At 44.0% G+C, this 19,032-nt stretch overlaps 2 protein-coding genes across 2 annotated transcripts; one reads left to right on the top strand and one right to left on the bottom strand.

Moving 5' to 3' along the window:
• Window positions 1-5,705: 5,705 nt before the first annotated feature.
• On the bottom strand, window positions 5,706-6,595 carry LOC119659445. The gene is made up of 3 exons (XM_038067533.1): window positions 6,438-6,595; window positions 6,016-6,384; window positions 5,706-5,957 (listed from the first exon to the last, which is right to left on the bottom strand). Exons 1-3 carry the CDS (start codon window positions 6,527-6,529, stop codon window positions 5,750-5,752), a joined length of 669 nt encoding a protein of 222 aa, XP_037923461.1. The 5' UTR covers window positions 6,530-6,595; the 3' UTR covers window positions 5,706-5,749.
• Window positions 6,596-15,499: 8,904 nt separating this feature from the next.
• Window positions 15,500-17,124, top strand: LOC119646575. Its single transcript, XM_038047068.1, has 3 exons — window positions 15,500-15,776; window positions 15,841-16,028; window positions 16,086-17,124. The coding sequence occupies exons 1-3, from the start codon at window positions 15,652-15,654 to the stop codon at window positions 17,093-17,095; spliced, it is 1,323 nt and encodes a 440-aa protein (XP_037902996.1). The 5' UTR covers window positions 15,500-15,651; the 3' UTR covers window positions 17,096-17,124.
• Window positions 17,125-19,032: the final 1,908 nt, after the last annotated feature.

Genomic DNA, 19,032 nt, shown 5'->3' with positions numbered 1-19,032 from the left:
TGCGATGCATTTTTTGCCACGAGTTGCGATGGTTTGGTCGATTGGATGGCACTTTCCAGCAATTATCGATGGGTGGTTGCACCCAGATTGGAGATTTTGCGTTTGTAATGAGTAACGGGAATCCGAAGTCTTGCCAAATATGACAAGGTTTTCGATTGTTCCTTAGTGCTTCTACTGATCATTGCAATAAGGACACTCGAAGCCCTATCAGCACTATCACGGACACCAATTTACATTAACTGGCCTAATTCCACTTCATCCCTTATATACGGCTGTCAAACATTCTAGTAGTGAACTATTATTCTCTATCCTTGGCATTTTTGGAAAATGCCCTAAGAAGTCCTTCAGTTCGAAGCAGTTCACGGAGGAATGTGATACAGCTGAACTTGTAAATGAAATTGCTATTTTTTAATACTCTTTTTTTACATATTTCTCTCAGAATTTTATGTTAATAAATTAAAAACCGCCGTATTGAAGCAAGAGGTAAGTAACCTCAACAGTTTTCCAGGAGAAAAAAACAACAAGTCAATGAGAAGAAGCCGTCACGAAGGGAACGACGAGTCAGCCAAAACCAACACCATTTGCTCGTACGCAGCCATTTTCCTTTGTCTCCTGTTTAGCATCCTTTAGCACCTCCATATATCGGGCTAATATGAAACGCTAGGTATTTATGGGTTGCTATGAAAACAACTGATACTACGGGAATTTTTGCAGCCAACTCCCGGTCAATTTCTTGTGCTGATGGCGTACGATCGACGTAAATGTGGGCATACCATTTCGGGATGTGATCATCATGGGCACTTATTCAGATAAGAAGCAACGTCAGATCACTGTTAGTGAGCTGCCTGTTGGTCGTGATAAGAATATTTTAATACGTTTATTAGAAAAAAACGGAATGAGAACATGTCTGTATGACGCTACGAACTAAATCAAATAAATATTTATGTTTTTCCCTCATTTTCCTTTTATATTTAATTTTGGAGCTCTGGGAGGAAGGTTTAAACTTTTCTTAGTTTTATTTCCTCGTGTTGCTAATTTTAAGTTATTTTGACTATTATTTTTATATTTTACTCTTATGTTACTTCCATTTTCCTTTTCTCCCTACCTAAAAATAGATGGTGTGGTGGCCAGTGGTAGGTTAATGATAGAATCCATCGAAAACTGCCCGCAAACATTAACAGGTGTCCACAATGGTGTATTTCTGCATGGTTTAAAGCAGACTTTGAGAGTCCCAGGTCATCAATCTCTTGACTTCAAATTTCTTTAATTTCCCGAGCCACTAGCTTATAGTTCACCTTCTTCTCCACATATTTCCGTTCAATGTTGCCATTATCTGAGATATCAACATCAATAATATATGCGAAGCGACCCGTCTTGTCAACTAACTGTACGTCAGGTTTGTTGTGTGGTGTATGGCGATCAGTCAGAACTTGCCGGTTCCAATACATACAACTATCGAGTGTTACAAGCGGCTCATATCTGCAAACCGGATATGTCCGCGTGATCAGCCCATGTTTGCATGCAAGGTTTTGATGATTCACCTCGCATACAGCATTATGCCTGTTCGTATATTGCACCGGGGATTGGCATGTGGCTCGTGATGACCTTTGCGGATGGCTTGGATTCGACACTTGTCTAATCCAAACTCCATCCGAATATCACGGCTGAAGATGTCTATTATTCGCAACAGACTTCTAAGATGGTCGTCAGTACCAGCATACAACTTGATGTCATCTAAGTACACCCCGTGTGTCAGCTCCTACTTAGTATGTAGGCCATATTTGATTACTAAAACATGCCCTCTAGCATCATTCACTAGACATGAAAGGGGTTCAGTGTGATGCAAAACCAAAGGAAACTTAATGAATCCTTTTGGTAGGTGTCTCTACGTTTATGGATAGGCTCTGAGGTATTAGCAGATAAACGCACTGATAAGGTAACATGCCACCCTTCTATGATTGTTGGCAAAAACTTTATTAGTTTAGAAAATGCGACACAGACATAGGACATCCATTAGCCAGGTATGCGGTACGCTATCGAAAGCCTTGGCATAATCGATATAGCAACTAAAGAAGTTTCTTTGGTCTCTAGTTGCTTGTCCTGCAACTACCGAGTCGACATTGAGTTGCTCATTGCAACCCCTTGACCCGACTCGGCAGCCTTTCTGCTTCTCGGACAGAACGTTATTGGTCTCGAGTTGCGCATTGACCCTACCAATAGTAATGGTCGTTATGAATTTGTAGAGGCTTGGTTAGCAAGTAATCGGTATTGTATCCACGAGGTCCTGCACCATGTCCTTTTTAGGGTCAAGTTAGGTAATTCCCGTAGTGAAGAAGGATGGAAATTCCTCCGGCCGACCAATGACTTGATGGTAAATTTTGTATACCAGAAATTCTGCACCCGATCCAGTTTTTCAAGCTGTTTATGGCTCTTCCAACCTCACCTTCGGCAACATTTGCAAAAACAGGTCAGGCGTAGTGGCGTGCGGGTACCGGCGGTGATCCATTCAGCATGCTCACCAGCAGGCGGGTAACCTCCAAAATCCACCCCAATATTCTTTCGCTTCCGTCACCGAAAACTGTACTGTCTGGACGCTTTGTTGAGATTCGTTGAGTAATCTGAAAAAAAAATTTGCTGGTTCCTTCTGTACGTTGCATTGAACACGTCTGAAGTGACTTTCGGCATACCGTCATAACGGACTGCATACGACAGAAAGTTTCTGCTTTAGTGTGTCCAGAATTTCAACTACGTGTATTTCATTGGGGATTGCATAGTTCCTGTAAACCCTCTGCACTTTATTTTGCACTAATCTGCTAGTATTACCAGTGCTGATTTGAATCAGCTTTAATGAGACACGCCAATGTTTCAGACGAATTTTCCATGGTGGATTTATTCGGTCGCTCAAACCAATAACGCGAAAACAAATCTTCTGACCGTACAATCTGAAAGCCACAACTGCACCACAATATACAAGTGATTGTAGTCGCAGCAGTGTGCAGTGGCTATGCAAAGGATCCATTTTGCAAGAACTTCATACACGCTCTTTGGAATTCGTCCCGAACCTCAGCGAAGACTTCAGCTAGACAGTGAAGAAGAGAACTTCGGCGGGTACTGCAACTGTTGCCTGCAGTGTGGCATGGTATTGTTGATGCTGCCGTCTCTGCCCCCATCGACTCTTTGTCACCGGTTTTCCCGATGACCTCAAGTTGAACACGCTCCCTGATGATACCCGGGTTGTGTTGCTGCTAGTAATAAAGCGGTATTTGTCTGCGAAACGCTCGACGAATCTCTGGTTCAACAAGGGGCGGTAAGATGTTTTGCCCACCCCTGCCGTTATTTCGTCCATATTTGATTACTAAAACATGCTCTCTAGCATCATTCACTAGACATAAAAGGGGTTCAGTGTGATGCAAAACCAAAGGAGACTTAATGAATCCTTTTGGTAGGTGTCTCTACGTTTATGGATAGGCTCTGAGGTATTAGCAAATAAACGCACTGATAAGGTAACATGCCACCCTTCCATGATTGTTGGCAAAAACTTTATTAGTTTGGAAAATGCGACACAGACATAGGACATCCATTAGCCAGGTATGCGGTACGCTATCGAAAGCCTTGGCTACCGTTATTTCGTAGTAGAAGCGGATGATGAAGAGGCTCATTTACTCAGTCCACTTCATCCACTGCCTAGGCGAACCTGGTGACGTTGTCGCCACAGATTGTTGCGAAACGATTGCGGCAGGCGAAGCAATACTTGTGGTCATCGTAGCGCCTAGACGTCGAACCACTCCACGATTAGCAGTTTCAACACCATGCTGTCCATTACGGAAGTCCGACCCAGTCACAAAGTCAAACGAATCTCGTCGGTTATCCGAAGCGGACTTTAAAATGTTCCTTCTTCTCATTTTTGGGTTTGCATTTTATACCTAACTGCCAAGTGTGATGATAATTTGCAAAACTGCAAAGCTCCAGTACTTTCCCCACCTACCCACAGAGACACTGCGGTGGCGTACAGACTACAGCTGCCCATCCCTCCTCCTTTCATAACCGTGCTTGGGATCGTTTAATTATTACTTTTCGATAGTTTTATTTATTTATTCTTAATTATATTTATTTCTTTTCTTGAATTTACAATGAATTATAACACCATGAATTCTAACTAAATCTTTCTAATTTGAGGACTTCCTCTTCCCTTATTTCTTTCAAACAACGCAACTCTCATGTGTGCATATATATCAAAGACATAAATATTGCGCTCATCTTAAATAAACAAACGCTGTCCATTACGGCATTCTAATGCACCCGTATATATGTACGCATCCAAATTGATCTAGCTCATCAATACTCATTTCCACTTTACTCCGTGCAAAAAAGCACGTGCGGAAATGAAAAACCGTTGGTAACCAGGTATATACATGTTTATTATGTTGGTTACTACCCGCAAGCTTTATTAAATATGTATATACATACAAATATCTCTCTCTATTAATTGACACTGATATGCAAATAACTAAAAACGCCAAAAAAGGAAACCTAAAACATCCCCATGGACCCCGCCGTTCATATAAGTTCACTTCATATAATGATGACGTCTTAAACGTCTTAAAGTGCAATAAATTTACGTGAAAGTCAAAACTTTGGCCTTCTATAACTTTGTTAATAATAGTTGGATTTCATTCAAACAAACAAATATCGGAATCGGATGTATTCTGAGGTCTGATTTCATAGGGATACGTTACTATGATTTTTTCAGAATTATAATTTTACGTTTTGGGGCACACTTTTTGAGCCCCCACTCCTCTATGTTTCACCCAATGTCAGAAAGATAATTTTTGAAAAGTATTAATCAAAACCATGCATATGTTTGGAGAAAGCCAAATGAAGAATTTGAAGAAAACGATTTACAGTCAGCAGTTAAACATTGAGGTGATCTATGATGGTTTGGGAGTCTATATCAGCCGCTGGGCCAGTAAATCTGCATTTCATTGACGGGTTCATGATCCAACATAAGTATCTACAGATTCTAAAGCAAAATGTTGCTAATAGCGTCCAGAAATTAGACATAGCCGAGTGTGTCAGCTTTTACCAAGTAACGAAGTGAAACATAAAACTGTAAATGCTCAACTGTTGCCCGCATTTTCTTAATCCATCTCAATCTCCAGAAAAATTAAAAAAGCAACTCGATTTCTAACACGAAAGACTTAAAGAATGCAATCAAATACGAATGGGGATGGATTGGCCCTTCTTATTGAAAAAAACTGGTGCGCCCGAAGCCAAATAGACTGCAAGTTGTCAGAGCAAGTAAAGAGACCAACAAAATATTAAAATCTAATAAAATTCTGTCATAACAATTCATATATAAGTAGAACTTTCGAATGTTTGAGTTTCATTCTATAAATAAAAATCGGTCGTCTACACTGTTTCCTTATACTTTTAATGCTCTTGTATAACAAAATCCCTGCGTGTCTTCGTTTGTGACTAAATCTACATAAATCAGAATTTTTAATGACTGACCCCAGTGGAACAGACCCTATCACTGTAATTGTCGATAGCTAAGCGACTCAAGTATCTCATTTAATTTCTCTCAGTCAACGGTGGGCTGCGCCTTGAAACTACATCACGCAGCAGCGCAGTCTAAATGAAGCGTCGTAAATAACGATGCTTTCAAGGATTAGGACAGCAAAGAACCAGAAGAAACACTTGAAACGTACAACTTCATTCTATAAATTTATTCTCTAACAATCAACAATATTCAGCTTTTATCACGAACCAGCATGTTGTGCAGTTCCGAAGGAGACTTGAAATAATCAACGAGCAACAAAATTTTCTGTCTCCTAACATTGTACCAAGAGTCCTTCCATGGAAGAATCCCATACGGTCTCGCAGCCGCTACATCTCCTTTTTCGAAACGCAGTCGTCGCGTGCTAAAAGGAATCTGCCCCTCCATAACTGCAATATACCTTGAAAGAAGGAGCGTTATGAGCAATATCTGGAAATCGAAGGGCGATTGAACCTTACTGTTTTTCGTTTCGGTAAATCCTGTAAGGATACCGCATGACAATATATCGCATCCCGACGCTGATAAGTATAAAGCCGGCAGCGAAGTACTTGATGTCAGACTTATCGGCAGCCAAGGAGCTGGTGTCGAAGTGGAAAGGAGCTTGCAATTCGCCGGCACCGTAGATTGCAATATAAACAGCCAAACCTCCAACTATCACCGCACTCAGGCTCGTGATGTGATGCGCTATTTTGAAGTAAATCTTCATCGGAGCGCGGTAGATAATGTGGAACCCTTCTGGAATATTATCCTTCTGCAAAAGTCGAGCTTCCTTGAAGACTCGTGAGCCGATCTTCGTAACATTGGAACTTTGTCGAGGCGCTGAAGGGCTGAAATGACTTAGAATCAATGAATTTCCTAAAAGAATTGATGAAGCAAGTACCTTAAAACTTGTCTGAAGGTGCCTACATTGTGACCGAACAGAGTTTGTCTTACAACATTAGTAGAAGACCTCAATTGCGCTAGCAAAAACATTAGAGTAGGCTAGTCGGGGTAATGTTGGCTGAAATATAACCTCGAATAGAACTGTCATTTTTAATGTATGGTGGATTCGGTGGGTTTATCTTTCAATTCACCAGATTGCTGTTTTCGGGGGTTCCCCTTGGGGTATTCAATTCAACTATATAACTGCCAATTTGCTCTCCATCAAATAATAATAGTTAATAAACAAACTTCCTTTTCCATTCTTGAAATTGATTAGAAAGTGCACATTTTTCGACTGATTCGACAGCAAACTATTTCATTATACGAGTTTCAAGTCATTATTTCACAAATATCTGCATCAATTTTATCATCGTATAAAAAAATCTTAGAGCGCCAATTTGTAACTTGTGATGCCTAAGCCAAAGCAAACCTCCTTAAAATTGTTGATTATATACTAAGTGCGCTGAGGATGAATTTCAGGACATCCTTTTTTACCTTAAGATGAACTTATGATTCATTTACGGTTAATTTGTCCTTATGCGAACAATACTAAATTTGCAAATACTCGTATGCATATTTCGGCGACTACTTGTCGCCTTCTTCAGTGCTTAGGTTTGGATCCAAGCCTAAAGTAAAGTAAAAGTTTTAGATTTTTTATTCACACCAATCTGGATTTGTGTAGATTTAACTGAGGATGTGTATCTGGTGGAGGTGAATATTAACAAGAGCGAGGGAGTTTACAGAGCTAGAACGGTGTACGGAATGATTGGATTGCATAAGATAAGGGCTTGTAGTCGAGAGTGGTAATTACCATAGGAATTGTCTGTTAGATGGGATTATATGGGTACGGATGCATGATCTGTCTTTAGTTAGGAATTTCATTTTTCTATTTCGCTAGCCTTTAGCCTTTGTTCTGTTTGGAGGCAGGGTCACCTAAATTTCTCAAATCATTATCTAGCATATCAAGCGATTGTGACATGAAAACTTGCATTAAAGATTTTATTAGGAATACTTTAGGCACCAGGGCAATTAGCAAAATATGTTTTGAGCATTGGTTAAAGTGTTTTGAGACCTAGTTCTGCATATTCGTTTATGTGTATATCATAATGCAAAATTATACTCATATACTCATAGCGTTGCATCGACTCATATCTGCGGCACAACATTGGAACAACAATGGAATTGTGGATTACTATTTTTGCGAAAAATTCAGACTACATCGTAATCTATTATTCTCCTCAAAATTTGATGTCGTCTAAGACAACGTCGGAGTTCATTTTCATTATTGTGTATTGTATAAAGTAATTTCTCACAAAAAAATACAATCGGGTTTTCGATAGTGAACCCTTCGTGGGGATCTCTCTTAAGATTGTGGATTTTAATTTAAATTAAGAATATATTTTTAGCATGTGTCATTAATTAAAAAAAGTACAGTGACAGAAAAATAACAAAGGAAGTTACCGTAAAAATCATAGCATGGCTTAAAATGTTGCTTCTTATTAGTAATTCAACAGAGCAAGAGCAAGAGCAAAACAGCAACAGAAAATGCCCTATTCGCGGTACACATTCCTTGAAATACATTTTGAAATATGCGCTCAAAAACGAAATTAATTTTTCAATGGCCCGTCATACGTCCTGTGCCTGTTTCATGGGGGTCGGTAGTCAAAAATTTAGTTTTATTTAGATTCAATCTAAGACCGTGTTGCATGAGGCGATCATTCCATTTTTGGACAAGTTGTCAGGTCCTGTTGCTTTCCTCGATTTCATTCGTTTTATTGCCTTCTTGACTCCAGTTGGGCTGACAGGTGGAACTGGTCCATATGTCGGCATTGATTGTGGATTGCATTGCAATCACAACCATGTTGTATGATCCTTTTGGACGTTATTATAGCACCTTCGGGGTTGCCAACGCTCCCACCGCCAGCTCAGCGCTCTTGATGTAGGGGAACTTTGGTCCCACGCGAGAATTTTCATCTGTAATCCATTTCAGTCCTAGCGTTCCCAGCACCGATTTTCAAGATGTTTTGTTTTCGTGAAATTTAATTTTTCTGATCATCAGGAAATAAATTTTATTAAATAAAAATGCTAATTTCTTTGCTCGGATAGCTGAGTGGTTAGAGCACAAGGCTGTCGTCCGGAAGGTCGCGGTTCAAATCTCGTTGGCGACAGTGGGATTTGTATCATATGTCAAATCAGGGTAATAATCTCGGGCGCGCGTAATGCTGACCACATTGCCTTCTTCAGTATACTGTAGTGTACCGTTACGGTCTTGAATGAAGTGCTCTAACACACTTCAAGGCCCTGATCCAATATGGATTGTTGTGCCAACGATTATTATTTCGAGTTATCACAATCTCGGTAGATGCCGGATTTTACCTAATCCGTCAAGTACTCCCCGCAACATCGGGCACGTATGCAGAATGGTGTACTTCTGCATGGTTTGAACCAGAGTGTCCCAGGACATCAAGGGAAGCCGTCAGGGATTTAGGTACAATACCTGTAGCTGACAATATTATGGGAACTACAACCACCCGCTCGAGACACCAAATTTCTTTGATTGATGGGAGATAGCAACATCAATAATATACGCGAAGCGACCCGTCTTGTCAACTAACAGTACGTCAGGCTTGTTATGTGCGGTATCGCGATCAGTCAGAATTTGCCGGTCCCAATACATGCTGTAAGCAGAACTATCAAGTACTGCTTTCGGCTCATATCGGTAAACCGGACATGTCCCCGTGATCAGCCCATGCTTGTATGCAAGGTTTCGATGGATAACCTTACATACAGCATTATGCCTGGTGATGTATTGCACCGGTGCCATAATAGTACAGCCAGAAATGAGATGGTCCAACGTCTCTAACGCCGAACCACACATTCTGCACTGGTCGTTCTCCACCCGTTCTTTCATGATGAGCTTTTTATAAGCTCGGGTGGCGACCACGCTATCCTGAATGGCACACGTGAACCCCTCCGTCTCAGCAAAGAGCTCCCCAGCACACAGCCATTTGTTCGACAAATGCAAATCGACAAATGGCTGCCAAAGGCAATTCACATTGCCTTTGACTTCGATTCATCGATCCGCTCTTGGTCCGACTTCACCCCACTCAGAGGATTAAAAGATCGATCCTTCCAGTTAAGTGGAGTCAGCCCACAGTCTGCCTTACAGACAGCCGCATGCAAGGGACTCGCCTGCTCTTTGCTGTAAAAATAAGCGCGCAGCGAGTCGACTTGACGATGATGTTGTGCCGCCACGTCAACCACGCCCGTACCTCCGATGTCACGAGGCAGGTTCATCCGCTCCACGGCAGACTTTGGGTGATGCATTCGGAATTTGGACATAGTTGTCCGTATCCGCCGCTGGACGTTTTCCAGATCGGTCTTCGTCCACGGCAATATTCCGAATGCATAAGCCAGTGAAGGGATGGCGAATACATTCAACGCGCTTATTTTATTCTTCCCCGAGAGATGCGATTTCAGCACCAGCTTTACACGTCGCAGGAATTCGGACAGCAGAGCTTCTTTCAGATCACCAACTCGAGCATGGGTTCCTTGCAGAATTCCTAGGTACTTGTAGAAGTCTGTCTCGGTCATAGCTTCGATGTGGAGGTCACCAATGCTATGTCCGGCATGTGGCTCGTGATGACCTTTGCGGATGGCTTGGATTCGACATTTGTCTAATCCAAACTCCATCCGAATATCACGGCTGAACATGTCTATTATTCGCAACAGACTTCTAAGATGGTCGTCAGTACCAGCATACAGCTTGATGTCATCTAAGTACATCAAGTGTGTCAGTTCGCACTTAGCATGTAGGCCATACTTTATTGCAAAACCATGCCCACTAGCATCATTCAGTAGCCCTGAAAGGGCTTACAAAACCAAAGGGGACTCAACGAATCCAAATGGAAGATGCCCCTCCGTATACGGATGGGCTCTGAGGTAGTAGCACCCTCAGATATACGGACTGATAAGGTGATATGCCACCCTTCCATGACTGTCGCCAAAAACTTTATTAGTTTCGGATTAATGCGATACAGATATAGGATTAGCCAGGTGTGCGGAACGCTATCAAAAGCCTTGGCATAATCGATATAGCAACTGAAGAGGTTTCTTTGGCCTCTAGTTGCTTGTCCTACAACTACCAAGTCGATAATGAGTTGCTTTTTGCAACCCCTTGACCCAACTCGGCAGCCCTTCTGCTCCTCGGACAGAATGTTGTTTGTCTCGAGGTGCGCATTCATCCTTCCACCAATAATGGACGTGATGAATTTATAGAGGGTTGGTAAGCAAGTGATCGGTCTTGTGTCTGCGGGGTCCTGCACCGTGTCCTTCTTAGGGATAAGGTAGGTAATCCCCGCAGTGAGGAAAGGTGGAAATTCCTCCGGCCGACTCATGACCTCATTTATACTGCGTGCCAACCGACTGTGTATGCTGGTAAATTTCTTATACCAGAAATTCTGCACCCGATCCAGACCTGGGCCCCTCCAGTTCTTCGAGATGTTTATGGCTCGTCGAACTTCCTCTTCGGTAACATCCGCAAAATTCATGCCAGGTGTATTGGCATGGCGGGTGCCTTCGGCGGTGATCCACTCAGCATGCTCAGCATGCTGGGCAGGTAACCCCCAAAGTCCACCCCAATACTCTTTCGCTTCCGTCACCGAGAACTGTATTGTCTGGGCGCTCTGTTGGGATTCGTTGAGAGATCTGAAAAAGCTCCGCTGGTTCCTCGCGTATGTTGCATTCTGGACACGTCTGGAATAACTTTCGCCATACCGTCGTAACCGACTGCATATGACAGAAAGTTTTTGTTTTAGTGTGTCCAGAATTTCAACAACGGGTGTCTCACAGGGGATGGCATAGTTCCGGTAAACCCTCTGCACTTTATTTATCACCCGTCGGCTGGCACTGCCAGCGCTGATCTGAATCAGTCTAGCAATGTCCTGCCTTAGTGAGCCTTATAATAATAATTTATTATTTCCGAGTTATCACAATCTCGGCAGATGCCGGATTTTACCTAATACTAGCACTAAGTGCCAAGCATTTAGGCTCGGACGATCCTACTTACTTAAAAACTAAAGGGGCACTGGTGGTGGTGGCCGGTGTAGGTCAGTGGGAGAATCCGTCGAGTACCCCCCGCAACATCGAGCACGTATGCAGAATGGTGTACTTCTGCATGGTTTGAACCAGACTGTGCGAAAGTCCCAGGACATCAAGGGAAGCCGTCAGGGATTTAGGTACAATACCTGTAGCTGACAATATTATGGGATCTACGACCACCCGCTCGAGACGCCAAATTTCTTTGATTTCACGAGCCAATTGCTCATAGTTCACCTTCTTCTCCACGTATTTCCGTTCAATGTTGCTATTATGGGGTATAGCAACATCAATAATATACGCGGAGCGACCCGTCTTGTCAACTAGCAGTACGTCAGGCTTGTTGTGTGCGGTATGGCGATCAGTCAGAACTTGCCGGTCCCAATACATGCTGTAAGCAGAACTATCAAGTACTGCTTGCGGCTCATATCGGTAAACCGGACATGTTCCCATGATCAGCCCATGCTTATATGCAAGGTTTTGATGGATAACCTTACATACAGCATTATGCCTGGTGATGTATTGCACCGGTGCCATAACAGTACAGCCAGAAATGAGATGGTCCAACGTCTCTAACGCCGAACCACACATTCTGCACTGGTCGTTCTCCACCCGTTCTTTCACGATGAGCTTTTTATAAGCTCGGGTGGCGACCACGCCATCCTGAATGGCACACATAAACCCCTCCGTCTCAGCAAAGAGCTCCCCAGCACACAGCCATCTGTTCGACAGATGCAAATCGACAAATGGCTGCCAAAGACAATTCACATGTTTACCGTGCATTGCCTTCGACTTCCATTCATCGATCCGCTCTTGGTCCGACTTCACGCCACTCAGAGGATTAAAAGATCGATCCTTCAAGTTAAGCGGAGTCAGTCCACAGTCTGCCTTACAGACAGCCGCATGCAAGGGACTCGCCTGCTCTTTGCTGTAAAAATAAGCGCGCAGCGAGTCGACTTGACGATGATGTTGTGCCGCCACGTCAACCACGCCTCTACCTCCGATGTCACGAGGCAGGTTCATCCGCTCCACGGCAGACTTTGGGTGATGCATTCGGAATTTGGACATAGTTGTCCGTATCCGCCGCTGGACGTTTTCCAGATCGGTCTTCGTCCACGGCAATATTCCGAATGCATAAGCCAGTGAAGGGATGGCGAATACATTCAACGCGCTTATTTTATTCTTCCCCGAGAGATGCGATTTCAGCACCAGCTTTACACGTCGCAGGAATTCGGACAGCAGAGCTTCTTTCAGATCACCAACTCGAGCATGGGTTCCTTGCAGAATTCCTAGGTACTTGTAGAAGTCTGTCTCGGTCATAGCTTCGATGTGGAGGTCACCAATGCTATGTCCGGCATGTGGCTCGTGATGACCTTTGCGGATGGCTTGGATTCGACATTTGTCTAATCCAAACTCCATCCGAATATCACGGCTGAACATGTCTATTATTCGCAACAGACTTCTAAGATGGTCGTCAGTACCAGCATACAGCTTGATGTCATTTAAGTACATCAAGTGTGTCAGTTCGCACTTAGCACGTAGGCCATACTTTATTGCAAAACCATGCCCTCTAGCATCATTCAGTAGCCATGAAAGGGGGTTCAGTGCCATACAAAACCAAAGGGGACTCAATGAATCCCCCTGGAAGATGCCCCTCCGTATACGGATGGGCTCTGAGGTATTAGCACCCTCAGATGTACGGACTGATAAGGTGGCATGCCACCCTTCCATGACTGTCGCCAAAAACTTTATTAGTTTCGGATCAATGCGATACAGATGTAGGATATCGATTAGCCAGGTATGCGGAACGCTGTCAAAAGCCTTGGCATAATCGATATAGCAACTGAAGAGGTTTCTCTGTCCTCTAGTTGCTTGTCCTACAACTACAGAGTCGATAATGAGTTGCTTTTTGCAACCCCTTGACCCAACTCGGCAGCCCTTCTGCTCCTCGGACAGAATGTTGTTGGTCTCGAGGTGCGCATTGATCCTTCCACCAATAATGGACGTGATGAATTTGTAGAGGGTTGGTAAGCAAGTCATCGGTCTTGTGTCTGCGGGGTTCTGCACCGTGTCCTTCTTAGGGATAAGGTAGGTAATCCCCGCAGTGAGGAAAGGTGGAAATTCCTCCGGTCGACTCATGACCTCATTTATACTGCGTGCCAACCGACTGTGTACGCTGGTAAATTTCTTATACCAGAAATTCTGCACCCGATCCAGACCTGGGCCCCTCCATTTCTTCGAGCTGTTTATGGCTCGTCGAACTTCCTCTTCGGTAACATCCGCAAAATTCATGCCAGGTGTATTGGCATGGCGGGTGCCTTCGGCGGTGATCCACTCAGCATGCTCAGCATGCTGGGCAGGTAACCCCCAAAGTCCACCCCAATACTCTTTCGCTTCCGTCACCGAGAACTGTATTGTCTGGGCGCTCTGTTGGGATTCGTTGAGAGATCTGAAAAAGCTCCGCTGGTTCCTCGCGTATGTTGCATTCTGGACACATCTGGAATAACTTTCGCCATACCGTCGTAACCGACTGCATATGACAGAAAGTTTCTGTTTTAGTGTGTCCAGAATTTCAACAACGGGTGTCTCACAGGGGATGGCATAGTTCCGGTAAACCCTCTGCACTTTATTTCTCACCCGTTGGCTGGCACTGCCAGTGCTGATCTGAATCAGTCTAGCAATGTCCTACCTTAGTGAGTCCCGCCGACGTTCCAGACGAATTTTCCATGGTGGATCTCTTTTGTCACTCAAACCAATAACACGAAAGCGAATCTTCTGACCGTGCAATCTAATAGCCGCAACTGCACCACAATACACAAGTGATTGTAGTTGCAGCAGCGACATATCAGCACAAAGTCGAGATGCAATCTCATCATTGATTTGAGATAGAATTCCCGGAGTTGCTGGAGATGCATAGAGCCTGGGAATACCCGGTCTATGCAAAGGATCCATATCCGAGAATTCTATACACGCTCTTTGGAATTCGTCCCGAACCTCAGCAGAAACCTCCGCTGGACGGTGGAGAAGAGTGCTTCGGCGAGTACTGAACCTGTTGCCTGCAGTGCGGCGTGGTGTTGTTGATGCCGCCGCCTCTGCATCTATCGATTGTGTCGCTGCGAGTAATAAAGCGGTACTGGTCTGCGACTCGCTGCACAGTCACGTGTGCGAATTGCGGGAAACGCTCGACGAATCTCTGGTGCAACAAGGGGCGGTAAGATGTTGTACCCGCCCCCGCCGTTATTTCGTAGTAGGAGCGGATGATGAAGAGGTTCATTTCTTCAGTCCATTTCATCCGTTTCCTACGCGAACCTGCTGAAGTGGTCGCCACAGATTGTGGCGAAACAGCTGCAGCAGGCGGAGCTGTGCTCCTGGTCGTCGTGGCGCCTAGACGTCGAACCGCCCCACGACTAGCGGTTTCGACGCCGTGCTGTCCATTACGAGAGCCCGACCCAGTCACCAAGTCAGACGACTCCCGCCGGTTATTCGTACCGGACCTCAAATTTCTCCTTCTTCTCATTGTTGGTGGTGCATTTTATCCCTAGCTGCCAGGTGTTGAGATAGCTTCCTTAGTGAGTAATCTGCAAGACTGCAAAGTTCCTGCACTTTCCTCACCTACCCCCTGAGACGCTGCGGTGGCGTACAGCCATTCAGACTGAAGCTATCAATCCCTCCTCCTTTCACAACCGGGCTTGGGACCGGCTTCGGCGGAGTTATTTATTATTATTATTAATTCTTTTTTCCTTATAAACTTGAATTAAACATCTATTCCCTTAGTTTGTTTTTTCGTACAGGAAAATTGTCTTCAAATTATGATAAAACTTTAAATAATTACTCAGTAAATTGCAGAGCTTCCCAAACTCGATTTCGTGGTGAGAATCACCTAATGGGATTATTCACAATCGGTGGTTTCTCTCCGTCAAACAGTCTTTTTGCAGTGTGCTTCTAATGTCGGCCATCGCGCCATTAAATTTGGATGCTTGACATTTCGATACGTCATAAGTTGTTTGTTATCGGTTCCTGCCGCCGTTTGTGTACATTTTGCTTGTTGTTAATTTCTTCACTCATACTCTTCAAAAATGAGTGTCGAATTAGGGAATGGGTTTAGGGTCGCTACCCCGGAGAATATTCCACTGATCACCAGTGAAATGGTTTTCACATTCATCACAAAATTGGCTCAAGCAAACGCGTCCGCTGCATCCCTGTAGGCCATTCACGGATGATTTGAATTTCAGGTTGAATTCAATATGTTTTTTGCATATTTGCAGGGCGGATGTTGGCGATTTCGTGGTAGAAAGTGTCCAAATCCGTCGTCGAGGCATTTGCATTATAAAAGGCACAATCGGGGCGCCTGGTGCTGAGGAAAAAGCCAAGAACAACACGGCGCTTCACATAAACGAAAAGAAACCGGAAGTTGTCTCGGCACTTTGTGAGGAATGCCCGGCGAGTGATAGTGGTAGGAGTTGCTGAGCAAAGCGTTCGTTTGTGTGTAACCAAAATATAATCATTTCAGGCAGCTGCCCACACGGAATCGCCTTCCTCTTCTGGATGCACCGGAAGAGCGTCGACTGCAAAACCCCAAAAGAAAATGATGTGTGGTCTCCGGAGGCAGAAGTGGACATCGGTGTCGCCCAAATCAAAGACCTTTACTATCCGGAAACGGCCGAATACATCGACGAATCCGACATTGTAACTGAGGAGAAGGGGGAAGAGTTCCTAAACGAACTCCTCGATCAGATGGAGAAGAATCTGATGGTCGACAGCGATTTCTACCGCCACTGCAAAACAGTTATTGAGGAGTTCGAGCCAATCTACATCCACCACACGATGCTCGACGTGGCCCGCTACAAAGTCACGAACTACAAGAGCTTCCTCTTCCACATGGAAGGTATCAGCAAATCGGGTCTATTCGAACGTTTGCAGCGGGAAACGGTGGACAGCTACAAATCCCGGATGTGGATGGAAGCTCAGTATTGTCGCATTCGCTGCTCCCTTGTCTACCAAATCATCACTCGCAAAGACCAAAGCGAGGACGAGGAGATTCTCAACATGATTTTCGGACAAGGACGTGATGCTCGCATCGAGGATCGTCAGATACTGAAGGCGAACAAGCGGCAAATGCTGAAGCAGACAGTGAAGTTGCACAATAAACCGTACGAGGAATGCGGTCTACTCCTGAGCTCCTTATATCCGTACTTATGTGCCTCCCCCGACGCCATCAGCGATGACTTCATTATCGAGATCAAATCGCCCAAGACAGATGAAGAGTTCGAGGCGTACCTGGAAGGGTCTGGCACGATTTCGCCCAAGTACATGGCCCAGATTCAAATGCAAATGTACATTGCCAATGTCCAGAAAGCCTTGTACTGCGTGTTGAGTCCCTCGTTCGAGACGACCGGCGCGTTGCATTTTGTATGGATTGCGGCCGATCCACAGCAGGCCTACTCGCTTGTGAGCGTTGTCGAGGATTACTGGAAGAATGTCGTGTTCCCAAGAATTTTGAATATTTATGGTGAGGAATAAAATGGATTTAGCTTTTGTAGAGGAAATTAGAGGTTGCGTTTTATTTCAATTTGTTTTTGTTGTTCACGGAGAAAGGATTTTTCCAAACCTAACGTTTGACTAGTGGATTCGTTGGCTTCAAGCCATCGCTGTTTTGGATTGTCTCCGGGTCGTTTTCCGTCGATTAGGATGCTCAGCCAATTCTCACGAGCGAATTCTAATCTAACAGATTACATGAGAGTGTTACTTTCGCTATTTCTCGATGGTTCTGACGTTATAATGATCCGGGTGGTTCAGATCTGCGAGTATCTAAAGCCAGCTCAAGCGAAATATCGCCGAGCTTGCTTGGAGCTAGCCAATTCGGAAATGCGGTCTGGGTTTCGGAAGTTGGGAAAGATATGAAAGATGGGCAAAATACGCAAAAACCCGTAATGGTCACTCTCCACAACGTTAAAAAGTTATGGCGCTTCAAAGTGAGTTTCTTTTATGTCAACTTGATAAAGATTTCACCGGGGTTGAAGCGGGGAGACCTCCATAGCACCGATTTAATTATATAAATGCGGTTAAAGGATAATATAGTTCCCAGGGTGAAATCACAGTCGGAGCACAAAATCTGAGAAACGCTTACGCTCTGCGACCAAATCTTACTTCTACCTGCTTCTGGTGATTGGTGGGAGTTCTTTCTTTACGTAAAACTGCAGACAAAGAAGGATAAAGATAGTGAAACGAATCTCATTTCGGGTATGGTATCGAAATTTTGCTTTAAAGTTTTTAACAGCAGAGTAGGGACGGAGCCAGTATTCAGGTGATATCTCGGATTGTATTAAATTAACAATGACAGCGGACTATGGATCATCCAACTATCATTCTTACACAAAATAGTTGCAAGTACCTGGTTTGCGCGGAAAGGGATCTGCAAACAAATGTGCGTCTATGCAGATGGGACCACTTTTCACCAAATTAATCAAGTACTAATTGAACGCCATCACCACTCAACCTTCACGAATGTTAGACATGAAGTATGACAAGAACGGTACCTTGCTTACTGATCGACGAGCAGATTTCAAGGGATGAAATTGTTCATCCTCCAATTTCATAAGTACTGGCGGCATTTGGAGCAATTCTACTTGTTAGCGGCAATGAAGTCGAGGAAGTAGCCAAAAAAAAGCTGCTTTCGAGCAACTAGTTCAAAAATGGACCTTATGAATAGGTCTTAGATTGAATCTGATTCATCTGGTCGTAATGAAGCAGGCACTATTACTGTCAGTAGTAGTGACCTACCCAGAACTGAGCGATTTAAGCACCTCAGATCAATGCTATCAGCTAATTGTGTACCGCATTATGAAATTGCTTCATGCGTTAGTTCCACAACTGGCGGTCTTGGCGATCGAAAAACGGCAGTGTCGTCTATCCTGTCGCCCTCTATAATTCTGACTGTTGACCGAATATAAAAGACAACGAATGGCTCCTACTAATGGAGATGAAGATGTTGCGTTAGACTAGTGGCGTAACATGATCACATCCGAAATGACGATATCCGCCATCGATGTGGTGTTGCACCGAACGTGGAAAAATTGCCAGGGAGGCGTCCTCGAAGGTATGGTTACGTAATTTGCGCTAATGAGAATTCACTTGCCAAGATTAGTCTGAACATCGAAGTCGATGAGAAAGGACCAAAAGGCCGGTAGAAACAACGTTGGCTTGATACGCTGGATTTGGTGATTTTAAAGCTTTGTGGCTGTATCCAGATCAGGACTTCGATAGAGTAAAATGGTGCAACTGATTAAGACGAACCGACCGTGTGAACAAGGGCTGAAGAAGAAAAAGAAGAAGATCGTCTAGAGAAAACCTCCCTCATAAGCAACATTGCATTGAACGTATAATCAAGGGAAAAACTTGACCCGAATACCAAGCCAAGACAGTGGTATTCTGGTGAAATCGTGAAAGAGAAAAAATAG

The sequence above is a fragment of the Hermetia illucens genome, chromosome 1 (genome assembly GCF_905115235.1).
Source record: "Hermetia illucens chromosome 1, iHerIll2.2.curated.20191125, whole genome shotgun sequence".
Classification (NCBI taxonomy): Eukaryota; Metazoa; Arthropoda; class Insecta; order Diptera; family Stratiomyidae; genus Hermetia; species Hermetia illucens.
This window is presented reverse-complemented; position numbering and strand designations above follow the sequence as displayed.

What these genes read in the sequence shown, in the direction of transcription:
- LOC119659445 (XM_038067533.1), bottom strand. Translation starts at nt 6,529, where the DNA reads ATGTTTTTGCTAGCGCAATTGAGGTCTTCTACTAATGTTGTAAGACAA. An exon ending in ACCTTCAGACAAGTTTTAAG is followed by an intron (nt 6,385 to 6,437) that starts GTACTTGCTTCA and finishes AAGTCATTTCAG; the next exon opens with CCCTTCAGCGCCTCGACAAA. An exon ending in ATTTACCGAAACGAAAAACA is followed by an intron (nt 5,958 to 6,015) that starts GTAAGGTTCAAT and finishes CCTTCTTTCAAG; the next exon opens with GTATATTGCAGTTATGGAGG.
- LOC119646575 (XM_038047068.1), top strand. Translation starts at nt 15,652, where the DNA reads ATGAGTGTCGAATTAGGGAATGGGTTTAGGGTCGCTACCCCGGAGAAT. An exon ending in AACGCGTCCGCTGCATCCCT is followed by an intron (nt 15,777 to 15,840) that starts GTAGGCCATTCA and finishes GCATATTTGCAG; the next exon opens with GGCGGATGTTGGCGATTTCG. An exon ending in ATGCCCGGCGAGTGATAGTG is followed by an intron (nt 16,029 to 16,085) that starts GTAGGAGTTGCT and finishes TAATCATTTCAG; the next exon opens with GCAGCTGCCCACACGGAATC.